Source organism: Lipophrys pholis (assembly GCF_963383615.2).
Source record: "Lipophrys pholis genome assembly, chromosome: 10".
Taxonomy (NCBI): Eukaryota; Metazoa; Chordata; class Actinopteri; order Blenniiformes; family Blenniidae; genus Lipophrys; species Lipophrys pholis.
Window position 1 is genome coordinate 27,298,381 of NC_137640.1, and position 13,462 is coordinate 27,311,842.

Below are 13,462 nucleotides of genomic sequence, written 5' to 3' on the forward strand. Positions count from 1 at the left end.
TGTCAAACGATTGAAACGCAGCATGGCGCACTGGTAAGTCTACTTGCAAAAACTTCCCAAAATGCATTGCCAGATGCTTTTCCGGGATTTTGAGTTAGAATTGTTAATGAGGTTAATCATGATGATAAATTAAACCACAGGATAACATCATGTTTTGAGAGGACAAAGACGTTTGGTTCAGGATTTTGTTTTGTTTTGTTATGATGATATTTAGCTCATTGGCTCCTAACCAGCAATCCGCCCACCTGAGACCACAAGGGGGCTTTGATGCTTTCATTTTTTTTAAGATTCAGATCAGCAACATTTTACGACTCACTGTAAAATCTAGACCTGTCCATTGCGCTTTTGTTTGTTTGTGAGTGTCGGCCATTCAGAAATTAGAGCGATTGGTCTGCAACTGTTTTTTTAAAAAGTAAAACTAAGGAGCTCCATGAGGAAAAAAAGGGTTGGTGGCACTGCTATAGAGTATTGGTGAGTTTGTAGCATTTGAAAACAATTTGAGACGGTTTAGCTGTTTTGATTCACTCATCATTGTTCTGTTTCACTGAAGAAGACAAAAAATTTGCTGAGTTAATTGAGGATTAACACTGATTAATAAATAAGATTGGACAACAATTACTAAAATGTAAGTGTGTGTGTGTTGCTCCAGTCAAGGCAGATTCAAAGGCTCTTTTCTTTCTCAGTGAGCATTAGAGAAATCTGTTTTCTTAGATGAAGATTAGCACTAAAACTAGTTCACAAAAATGATAAGAAAATATATACTTCAAATAGCCTTAATTAGCATTTATAATACATGTCCTATAATCCAAAATTTAATTTTTAATACGAAGATGTTCTAGGTAAGATTTCCTTTTATATTGTTAATGTGCATAGATTACAAAAATAACAAGTTTTCTTTAATAAGAGGTGATTTACAGCCTTTTCTTACCACGATTCAATAATAAATGAGTGATTGAGACGGCAGTGAATTCACCATGTGACTGATTAAGTATGATTACATCACTACAATACATAATTGACAGCTGTGTGGAAGTTAACAAAATAATTGAAGTTGGTATTTAAAAGTGACACAAAAGTGAGTCTCACAAAGAACTTTATTCACAGTTTAGTACGACGAGCAAATTGATGGTCAGGCGGCGGTGGACGGACGATTCTTAACCCAGAGAAGGAGCTGGTCTAACGGGGAGGGTCAGAATCACTTGGGGTGGAAAGTAGCCGCTGCTGTCTCTCTCTCTCTCTCTCTCTCTCTCTCTCTCTCTCTCTCTCTCTCTCTCTCTCTCTCTCTCTCTCTCTCTCTCTCTCTCTCTCTCTCTCTCTCTCTCTCAACTAGGGCCCAAAAGATTGAAGCAGTGATCAAATGGAAGTTGTCTTTGCCAAGTTACCACTGTGGTACAGTGGTTATGTTTGTTGCCTGCTTTGGGGGAGTCCGGAGTCGAATCCTAATTAATCTATTTAGACATGGTTAGTTCATTCTAAAGACAAAGTCTTGTTCATTCCTTTTATTTTTGATCTGCCGTTCCCTAGTTTCTTTTATATATAGTAAAAGACATATATGAAGGAATATAAAACATTATTCATCAATTACAGGGTTTTTTTTTTTTTTTTTTTTAAAAGTCGCACAAAATTACTTTTTCTTGAGAAATTTTGCATTGCAGGTAAAAAGAAATCAACAAAAATCAAACAGATTTCGGAGCAGACTTCCTGGTGAAGTTGCTGAGGGTGACAATCCCAAAATGAAATCTTAAAAAGATTTTTATTTTTGTACGATGGATCTTAAAAATAGCAGCGGTGTGACCGCAGTGTCTCGTCACTAAGTCGGCAAACAGCGTGCGACTCTGCTGTATCTGCTGCTTCTCACAGGTGCTCAGCTGGCAACCACACAGGGGCGAGAGAGAGAGAGAGAGAGAGAGAGAGAGAGAGAGAGAGAGAGAGAGAGAGATTGTACATCTTTATTAAAGGTACAAGACAGCAGCTTAGAGGTTTGTGTTCCCTGGATACACCACATCTATTTATTATCTTTCCCCCTGCTGTGACCCTTTTATTTTGGCATGCTGATTCATGCACTGCTCATCTCCCTGAAAACCACACAAGACCTCTAGGTTTACATTGCCATACTGCTGGGGTGAGAGGAGAATCTGGGTTGGAGGTACATGCCAGGATGTGGCACGATGTCTGTGCGTGCCTAAATCAGCATTTATGTAGGCTACTGTAAAGATGAAGTATTCCTGTCTGGTGCCTGTTTAAAGAGGCTTCTCCACTTTGGTCTGGCAGTACTCCTCTCTTCCTCACAATCTAATCCTGCAGGACATTTATTTTGTGAGGGCTGCATGGTGGTGTAGTGGTTAACACTCTTGCTTCATCACAAGACGACCTCCTGTTCAAGTCTGAGCTTTGGGGGTTTACATGCTTTCCCTGTGCACTTGTAGGTTTTCTCGGACGTTTCCCAGCTTCCTCCCGCCGCTTGAAGGAAAACAGCCCGTAAATGTGAATCTGTGTGTCTCCGTCTTTTCCTTTGCTCTGTGTCTGCTGACCTGTCCAGGTTGTAGCTTAACATCATCCACGAGTTCGACAAAGCTGTATAGGAGATGGATGGATGGACAGATGGACACATTTCTGCTGACTCTCTGTTTTACTTTTCCCGCTGAATCAGAACAGAATCAGCTATTGATGCTTTTTCGGGGGATATTTTTAGCACGCCCTGTCCCTCCTGGAGTCTCAGCGAGAAACTTTATGTAACACATGAGCCCTCAAACCCTAAAATCCACTCAGGTGGAAATATTAGCACAACCACAACACAAGTTGTGTGTCTGTGTGTTTGTTTTACCTACATTGTGGGTTCCTAACTATGTTAATGTACAATATGGGGACCTGCGTGAAATTAGGGGACAAATGCAGACATATTTTAAAAGTGTCACTGTGTTTAGGTTAAGGTCAATGTTAGAGTCAAAGTTAGAGTCCGTTATTGTCAAAGCAGAGGTACAATGTCCCCCAAACTGATGAAAACACAGCTGTGTGTATGTGTGTGTGTGTGTGTGTGTGTGTGTGTGTGTGTGTGTGTGTGTGTGTGTGTGTGTGTGTGTGTGTGTGTGTGTGTGTGTGTTTTGGATCGGAGGGTGGGTGGGTCGGAGGGAGTGCAGGGTCAAATGTAGTTGCTTGATATCTATATCCTAGCAACTAAGACTGAATGACATCTTGTACAACTGGCAGGTGATTGGTTTGAGAGCCGGCCTGAAGCTCCTCCCATTTGTTGGGTAGCCATAGAAAAAATACCGAAATTCAAAACATCTCTCAAACTTGCTCCACTCTGCACTGTACCCTCTGGCACTTTAATTAAGGCCTGTTTGTTTATTTATTTGTTTGTATTTATATGTTTTGTTCTTTTGAGTTGTATTTATTTTTGTAGCTCAAGCACGGTCATCGATACATGCCTGTTTATGTCAAACCCATCAGTTTGAAGACTTCAAGAGAGTGAAGTTTGGCATGACAACATGAATTCACCCTACACAGCTGTGCAGTGTTACCCCGAGTTTCCCTTTCACCGGTAAGTACATCAAAGTTGTACAAACTGATTACTTACAGCAAGAGTTCTTCTGTGATTGTTCTAGTTGTCGTTCCCATCTCAGTTTGTGGTGCCGTTGCTGAGCGTTTTGTGCAACGGTATTTCTCAATGTGTTTGGATTGACTCTGAGGGGCTGGAAATCTCCCTACTCTTGTCTGACCGGCACTTTTATTCTGCAATCTGGGGGTCCAGAGTGACCCGACAACAGTTGTGTCTGCCTGGATCCTCAGCTGCTGCTGGCTCTCAATATATTTATAAGCCTGGCATGCTTCGGGCAACAAAGCCTGTTGAGGGGGCAAACGGGTCTGATGGTAGACACGTTACATGACATCCCACGGTCATCTTCTGACCCTTGCTGTTAAGGAATATGTCTTTAGATAATAAGTTCCAGTTTTTACTTTGTTAGAGAACTCGCTTTGGGAAGATGAATATCTCTGAGTTGCTGCATGACATTTTACCTCCTGTCTGTCTGACCCATAAATACTCATTACATTACATTACATTAGTCGTGGTTGTAACATCAAGTTTCTTTAATGCTTTTAGCATGCAGAATAGATAATGAAACACACAAAACAAAGAACATTAAAAGATTAAGCCCCAAACGTGCAGCTCCACCGTTTGACAACGCAAACCCTGAATCATTTACTGTCATTGCAAAAATGTGGAAGGACTGGGTTGGGATGGGTTATGCAAAACACACAAACTAAAGAGTGGCTCAACTCTTTGAGGACTGTTGTTGGTCATTTTTGACAAATAGTTTTTAAATACATTTTCAAACAACAACAAAATTAGTACCCAAACAAATCAAATCCAATTAATAAGGAAGTCTTTCAGAAAATAAACATCTATCTATCTATCTATCTATCTATCTATCTATCTATCTATCTATCTATCTATCTATCTATCTATCTATCTATCTATCTATCTATCTATCTATCTATCTATCTCTCTATCGTTTTCTTGTCACACCATCCTAGGTGTTTTGTGTAAAATCATTGCTAAATTGTGTTTTTGGTGGTTTTGCAAACAAAGTGGTATCAAAGATGTATTTTATTTGATCGATTTCATAATTCTATTGTTGATTTTCCATTTTAAAAAATGTGCTTAAGGGAAAAAAGAAGTTCTAGAATAGAATAGAATAGAATAGTCCTGTATTGTCCCTCTGAAGCAACGTTGAAACGCAGTGTCAGCAGCGGTGAAATGTTGTGACAGCAACCTCCGCCTTCTAACCTTCTAATATTGTATTTCAACAGTTTTCAGCATCCTCTGAGATCTTTCTAGAAGTGTGGGTTCATATGGAAATGAAACAATTCTCTTGTTTTTTAAAAGTTAGAATTGGTTAAATTAGATTTGCAGGTGATCACGTTGAGGCTATTTGCTGCAGGTTGAAATCAAAATGGTTCTCGTGGTTCTCTCGACGCTTTGTGAACTTTTAAAGTCTTATTAAGCTCACGTGTATCAAGGTTTCCTTTTTCATCCTCTAATTCTCTCCTCCTGCCTCATTAGGGGTGCATTCCAACCCTTAAAAGAATCAGTGATCGTCCTTTTGCCCCAGAGGCTTCAGACTGTTTCACGTCTATAAAAGTAAGGTGGGGATAAGAGAAGGAGGAGAAACTGTGGGGCTTTCTATTGTTTGGCAGTCATGTCCCTCTTGCAGCCGGGGCTGACAGATGTGGGGGGATAGAGGAGGGCTTAGGCCTTTGAACGAGTGATTAATAAAGACACTGGAGAAGGGCCCCGATCGGCCGGAGCTGTTTGTTTTGATTGCATTTTCATCGGCCGGTGTGCCCAACCTGCGAAGAGACAATGGGCGTCCCTGTTTAGTGCTGACCTCTGCCCCAGTCTCGTCTGGAGGCCCTGTGCTGTGTTTAAGTGGATGCAGAACAGCCTTCGCCTCGGGCTGACTGAAACACTCTCTGAGTAATCAGACACCCACTAACAGCCAAGCAACAGGCAGGAAAAGAACAAACCCAGGGAGCTGAGGGCATGTTCTGTAAAAGCAAAAAAAAAAACTAAAAACTGAAAATGATGATGAAGTTTCAGGGATTTAAATCAATCACATGTAAAACATGTGCGTTTTCATCTTATCATCAGAAAACACTAATAAACCGAAATCAAACTGTTGTTTAAGAACGTCAAATGTCAGTTTCCTACTTCATTGTTAAAATTATGACAAGTATTAAAGGCTCAGTCAGCAGTAAACACTGAACCTGATATACAGCTTTGGAGGTTAAACTCTTGTTACTGATTGGTCAACCAAGCTCACTTGCTGAGTTGTCCGTTAAACTAGTTGTGCCTATTTAAAGAGGAAAATCTGTGCCAGAATCAAGAGCAATGAAATGAGGCACAGATCACTTAAAAGGCCACACCTCAGTCTAAATCCTGCCTCCTCTTTAGAAAGGAGAAACGCCACACCTTCTCTACCTGCAGTCTTTACGCGCCATTTCTATCCAAGATTTATTGTTTCTCCTTTTGTCTGTGCATTTCTTTTAATGTCATGATGTACTCATGCAGGACTTCTGCAAGCCACTATTTTTTGATTGATTTTCTCCCAGTACGCCGCTAAATGGATTTGAAAAAAACAGCTGCAGACGCACTTACTACAGATGATGCTTAATAATAGTTTTAAGTAATATGTCTTCATTTTCAGGATTAATATGAAGTTGAAATAGGCTGTAGAATGAATATAATATAATGACAGAACAACAAAGGAAAGCCTTCCCTTCTGTATTTCCTAAAATGTCTTGTATCGACTGTATAGAATAGAATAGAATAGAATTTATTAATATAGCACCTTTCCCAGACATGAGTCACAAGGTGCTTAACAGCACTAAAAACAGAAAAAATTAAAATAAAAAAATTTAATTAAATCATCATTAAAAGTGTAGAAGCAAGAAAAAAGAAAAACATACATGGTTATACAACAAGAGCAACATCGAGCAGCTACAAGACGAAGGCCTGCCTGAATAAAAACGTCTTTAACTGCTTCATAAAAACACCACAGGAGTCGACACATCTCAGCTGAAGTGGAAGAGCATAGGTGTATACATGGACAGACAGACAGACAGACAGACAGACAGACAGACAGACAGACAGACAGACGGACAGACAGACAGACAGACAGACAGACAGACAGACAGACAGACAGACAGACAGACAGACAGACAGACCTAAACCTAACCTTTCAAAAAAGGAAAAAATAAACTAAAAAGTTGAATCAATACTCACCTGCCATATCAGTTGATGAAGGAGCTTCAGCTTCACGAACCTCAACATTTAGGATAAATGCTTCTTATTCGTTTCCGTTTTTAGGAAAGTTGAAAGTACAAACAAACCAGTTACAGCTACAAACGCTGAGGTGATACACAGTGAAGACAGAGATTTAAGAAAATAGAGGAGCTGTTTCCAGATGAAAAGCTGCATCTGTAACTAATCTCTTATAGATATGAAAGTAATTTGGTTATTTACTTTCAGGACAATGTGAATATATTCACTTGTTCTAACCTCTCTGTGACCTTAATGGAATTTGATCATATTTTCTTAACCAGAGCTGCTGTTGTTCATTACTAACCAACGTGTGCTCACACAAGTTACTTTTGTTTTGTGTGGCTTTAACGTCGGTATCACAGAAATGTTTTTAAAAGCATATAATGGATTTTTCTTGAGTTTCTGTATTTAGCTTCACTCACTATATATAAATGTGATGTAACCATCCTGGTCTGCAACAGCTTTTATTAATGTGGTTGACATGAATGATTGGCAGCTGTTAAGGTGTAAAACAACAGCAAATCACAGGAACAAGCTTGACTGTAACTGTAATGCCTTTTGTTGTAAGTCTTTACTCCTCCTCATTACAAAAGATAAATAAGATCGGAAGATAGGCTTGATGTCATTAATCAGTAGTACTAATCCTTGACATCACATTCGTAACATTTCCAGAGCATCTTTGTGGCAGCTCATCTTTATTCCCCGGTTTCTTGCGCTCCCTCTGGTGAGACTCCCACATAAGTTGAATTATTTGCCTCATTAGATATGCCTGTGTTTGTAAGTCAAGTATTAATATCATTCATCACGCAGAGTTGGGGAATTCCAAAACCTAAAATAGTGCCAGCTTCAGATTATGGCCGCCCCATCAACCAGCCTGCCACCACCACCACCACCACCTCCTCCTCCTCCTCCTCCTCCTCCCGAGCTCGTCCAGCTGTACACATACCAGGAGTCGTAGCGGTGCTATCATATAGACTGCGGGGGGAATTCCGCCGGTCTCAGACTGCAGCGTGCGCCACTTCAGCAGGAACAATGGCAGGCTGGGCTGTGGAGCAGGTGTAATGTTTCAAGGGAGCAGGTCAAAGTGCCCCTGTCTGAATGGTGCATAATCACCATTATGTGTAGTACAAATATTCAGTATTATGCAGGCTGACTTCTTCACAATGGAAGTGCTCCCCATGAATGGCTGCCAGCAGGACTCCTCCTCCTCCTCCTCCTCCTCTGCCGGCTGGGTGGCCAAACCTCAGCTCTGCACATCAACATTTATGTTGAAAGTTTGCTGACGTTGATGCTTTTAAAACTACCCATTAAAAACACTTGTGCAATCTTTTCACCCCCCCCAACAAATAAAAATAAAATGCCTGCTCTAAATGATCTGGTGCCTATTGGGAATATGTGCAATCAACTTTGCAGGCTCAGGGACCCCTCATCTCGTTTGTCCTGGAGAGAGAGCGCATTCCGCTCCATGGCCCAGAATCAGTCGCCGCCAGCACCCGACTTCTTCAGCCAAGAAGTATTCAACCAGCTGTTCGACATCCTCGACCAGTAAGTGAATACGACGACCAAAAGCAAGGCTGAAACTTCCGCGAATCTCAAAAATGTGCATTACCAATATTTTTCAGTCTTGCTTGTTTTACTCGGCTTTCAGATCGAGCCTTCACTCAGTGCAGCCCATCGAGCTGGACTTTAAAGAGAGTCCAAGAGATGGGTCAGCAGGAAACACCATTCAGATCAGCATGGACTGCTTAACCATGCACGAGCCAGCGGACAATGTCTCTGTGAGTACAAGACAAAAATATTTACATACACGTATATATATAAGCTTTTGATATACATTGTTTAAAAACATGTTTATTTTTTTTATTTACATTTTATGACTTGTATCAGGCTCCTATAAAGTTTTTAGGGCCTTTTCAACCAAAACAATTGAAACAGGAAAAACTATCACAAGACTGCTCTACGAAAAACAACATGTCAACAATCACAAGGAATTTGGGCATATAATGCTGGTTTAGTGTTTCACTGTCCTGCCTGAGCTGCATATATTCTAGAGTCATAAAATAATAAGTCAAAGTTAAGCATAAGGTCTGGATTGTTTGACTTACATAACCTAACTTATTTCACCATGAACTACATATAAAATACAAGTTTTCTTTCTTTGTCATAAGTCAGAAATATCATCCCATTACTTGCTTTTCACCCCAAAGCTGCACTCAAGACAAACCGGTGAAGACATTCAGAGTGAATGATCCAACAATGTGTCTCTGAATCACATACAAGCTGGAAATCCAACAGCGATTTAAATCTGTTTTTCCTCATTCAATAGTTGTAACCTCTGACATTACTTTCATTCTGAGTTTCTGAGTCTTCCAGGGATAAATTTGATATGTTAAAAAAAAAAAACGCAAATCTAGTTTCAGTTTGTATCCGAACAGTGGAATTTCCCTGGGACAGTGGTAAAATGTGGTGCTGAGCACTCCAACGTGCCAGTCAAGGAGGCCTGTTTTCAGTTTTTTTGTCTGAGATGTTGTCTGTGAGGTGATGATATCATCTCATTTTAGCCTGAGCTGCGCTTGACCCGGACGGCCCTGCAAGACTTCACTTTCCAGTCTGGTCCCGTGTGGCGTCAGCTCTGGGGTTTCACATTAGAAATAGCATGGAGGACCTTTGCCAGTGCAGCGAGTTTTGCTTCCTTTAAGTGTTAATAACACACTGGAGGACAATCCCTTTACTTTGTTGGCATGAGGAATCAGTTACTAGGTGACCAAGTCAGTTCAGACACTAAAAATGATGCTGCGCTGTTAGAAATGAGCAGCCTGACCTCTCTGGCGTTCTGAGCGACGCGTCTCCGTCAGTGCTGCTGCTGAAATGATGTGCACGCTCCCCTCCCAGCGGAGGAATGTCGTTGTCCAGCCAGGGTGGAAAAAAATAGCAAATAAAAATTGGGTTCAAGGAGCTGAGTAATGCTACCCTGCGCATCCCCCCAGGGGGGCCTGTGCTCTCTTGAACTGGTGATTAATGGCCCCACCCCCCACCTCCACCACCCACTTTCCTCTGCACCAGGGAGGGGCGTGCCACGGTGATTGGCACGCCAGCAGCTCAGGCCGAAGCTCCTGCAATGGCCACTTGCCAATCACCAAGCCCTAGTCGTTAAGCGCAACGTCAAAAGCATGTTTTGATGAAAAGCTGCGGTGGGCAAACGGCCCCCTCACCCTGCTTCCCTCTCCTGCCCCCCCCCCCCCCCCCCCCCCCATGTTGAGGTGTGCTCTTTCATGAGTCATGAGAATGTAGCTCACTGTTTGGTGCCCCGGGGGACTTATTTGTATTGTGTAGGGTTTATGTTTAATCTGAAATTCCTTTTTCTTCTGGATTTTTTTTTCTTTTTCTTGTAGCTGCAGGGCAGCAATTTACTGCAGCACCTGCCTCTCTCGCAGAGGTCCCAGCTCTCATCTATCAGTGCATGTCTTCTCTGTGTAAAGGTGTGTGTGTGTGTGTGTGGGGGGGGGGGGGGGGGGGGGGGGGGTGCTAGAATAACATGAAGGAATGCAGCAGGAATAGTACCAGGAGAAACGCTATATCCCACCCCAAACAGCTGATTTTACACCTGATCAGCTCTGATCAGCTGAGCCTGAAAGACTCGGGGACTTGTGTTGTGCGCAGAGCACCTGAGGTGGTTTTTAGTCCCAGGTTTGTTCTAAAGACTCCGCTGTGGCGTAGCTCCATCGGCACTCAGCTTCTCTGATTACCTGTTTGTGTTTGGATTGGTAGTTTGTTTGGGTTTTTTGCACACTCTTCATCCAATGTGTGAGTTCTCTGTTGTTCAGCGTTTGCGCAGTGAATAATTGTCTCATCAGGTTTGTAAAGTTAACGTCGTCATGCTGCCCACAAAAAAAAAAAATAAAAACCCTGTTTGCCTCATGTAAATACCTCTTTTTTTTTTTTTGGTCTTTTTGAGCACAAACAGTAGCAGCTTAGCTTAGCATTTGAGTCATCTGGGTTTTTATTAACTCTGCATGCTGACTTTTTAAGAGTTCTCTTACTCATTTTGAGTCATTCTACAACACTGGTTTTACTTTTTTTGAAACAACCGATATGATCTTAAGCTTTAACTTTGATTATTCTCCACTACCTGTTGCTTTAGTCACTTCAAAGCACGCCCGTGAACGAAATACCAAAACATAATAAGCTCTTCTTTTATTTTTCACTGCTCCACCAATGTGCCTCCAGCACATGAAGTGATTTGAAGTGTCTGAATAACTGTTGAGTCAGTAGGTGAATTAAAAGCTCCTCTTCTGAACAAAGACTTAACTTTTACACCTCAGCACTCGACTGAAAAACTGGCCATGGCCACACGAATTAAATGGTCAGTAAGAGCGCCTCAAATATCTTCTGTGATAATGATTATTAACAGACTTTTCAAAAGATGCGCTTGAATGCAGATGTTGTGACCTTGTGAAAAGGTCTCCCTCTGTTGTGAAGCACTGTGGCTCACATGGCATCACAGAGGCACTTAATATGGAACATGGAACATCTGATTACACTATTTACTGCTGTTTCTGTTGGATCTTTCATCAGGTGGCTGAAGAAACTAAACTTGGGAATTAGCAGCTGAAAGTTTCTTCCGTACGTTAAATGAAATTGCGGCGATCAATAAAAACGTTATCTTTTTGAGATTCAAGTTTAACTGGATGTTTTATAGCAGTTGCACTGACTGAATTGGAGATGATGTGTTTTACAGTATTCATTGTTTCATCTTTTAATGGAGAGAAAAGTCATATTTAAATCCTCTTTATCTCTTCTCTATTGTGTTTTGTAGATCAACTTTCCTGCTATTTTTAAGTCCCATAAAAGTATCAACATGAGTGTATTATGTACATTGAGTATAATAGATACACTGCATAGTTATTCTATAAATAAATAAATATTTATTTAATTTAATAAAAAAAAGAAATCGATAAATAAATGAATAAATAATTAAATAAATAATTAAATAAATAAATACATTTTATATATGATATAATATATTTTATTTATAATTTATTATTTTATTATTTTATTAATTTATTAACTTATTTATGTCACTAATTCATGACAGAGGGAATAACATGCACATACAAACGCAGTTCCAGCCTGCTAACCTAATGAAAATGAGTTTGGACCGAGGGCGGAAGCTGGGAAAAACAAAATCCTCCACAGGAGCAGGAAGAACATAGAAACTCCCCCATCTATCCTCTCTCCATCTTCCATTCATGTTTTCCAGGTCAGTGAGCTGATCTCTACGGATGAAGGGAGGTTACACTCTGAATAGATCGCCAGCACAATCAGACACACTCACATTAAAACCTACGGGCAATTCAGGGTCACAAATTTACCGCACATGCAAATTTTATGGGGAGAAACTAGATTACCTGGAGAACGCCCAAACATCCCCACAGAAAGCCCAGAGTAGAAGTTCAAGAAGCTGCTGAAAACTTTTAAAGCAAAATGTTCACAAGAATAAAGTGTAATCTGAAGCCATACTTGCCAGTGTTTATCAACATTTGGGCAAAATTCTGTCCTCTTGCAGGATTTCTGCAGCATTCAGCATTGCCTACTTTCACAAACTCACCCTCATCATAGTACTTCGACGCAGAATATATCTTGATAACAGCTTCTTTTATAGTGTTACACTGTGTTTGTTTTTCTTATTAAGACGGAGCGCCTGTGGAAATGATAAGAAACAGAAGTCCTTTTTATTAAAAAAGTTAATATCTGTTAAATTCTTAAACACATCCTAGTCATCAGGCAGGCCAGGGTAAACTCTCTTATGAGTCAGTTTTCACTCCTGGGCCACATGTTTCACATCCCTGCTAACTTCTGGATCTTCACACCTTCTTGTATTACAAAGTTTTCTGATGAAGTCATAGAAGAGAAAATAGAACTGCATGTGAAGTTGTGTATTTCATGATTATCGGCGGATTTAAGAGCTACTGGTTCACAGTTGTGATTCAGTCATGCAGTCATTAGTAGGAACCGGGCTGCATACCTCACTCTGTCGTTGATAAATCACTCATTTCCTCTGGAGGTTTGAGGAGTTGCCACCCAGGTGATGCTCTCTGTCGCTCCATTGACTGCTTGCGTCTGTCAGTGTGGATGGGAGCCTCCTCTGCTTTTAGGTCAGGTGTCTGTGCCTTCCCAGCCACTGCAGCCTGACACCTGATACTAAACTAATCTAGAGGACTTTAGGAACAAAGTCTTTAAAAGGAAAAACTTTAGCAAAGCCTCTTTTGTCTGAGCCCCTGGATCTGCAGACCTTGAGCTGCAGCCTGGCCGGGCTCAGTTTCTCAGCGCTGTGGTGCTTTGGGAAACAAAGTTAATAGAGATGTGAGTTTTCTCACTGGGTTCACAGTCTGGGATAGCTGAGTTTTCTGTTACGCCTGTAAATGTCTTTTTCTGCAGCACTTTTGCTTGAATCAGCGAATTTGTTGGTACAGATTTTCTAGATTTTCTCTTTTGATTACCAGACCCTCTTCAGGACTCCCTTGAAAAAGAGGTTTTTAATCTCAACGGGACTTTCCTGGTTAACTAAAAAGGTTAATTAAAAATGGAATATTAAAACCACTTCTCAGTGAGACCGTGACACCGAGTACTCAAACT

General features: G+C 40.9%; 1 protein-coding gene across 1 annotated transcript in view; it reads left to right on the top strand.

Annotated features, from left to right (window-relative positions):
* Positions 1 to 3,257: 3,257 nt before the first annotated feature.
* Positions 3,258 to 13,462, top strand: part of tp63 (tumor protein p63) — a 32,456-nt gene continuing 22,251 nt past the window's right edge. The window contains exons 1-3 of the mRNA XM_080472895.1: positions 3,258 to 3,541; positions 8,240 to 8,371; positions 8,475 to 8,604. Coding sequence (XP_080329021.1) covers positions 3,489 to 3,541; positions 8,240 to 8,371; positions 8,475 to 8,604 — 315 coding nt within the window. The 5' untranslated portion in view covers positions 3,258 to 3,488. The remainder of the gene's footprint in view (positions 3,542 to 8,239; positions 8,372 to 8,474; positions 8,605 to 13,462) is intronic.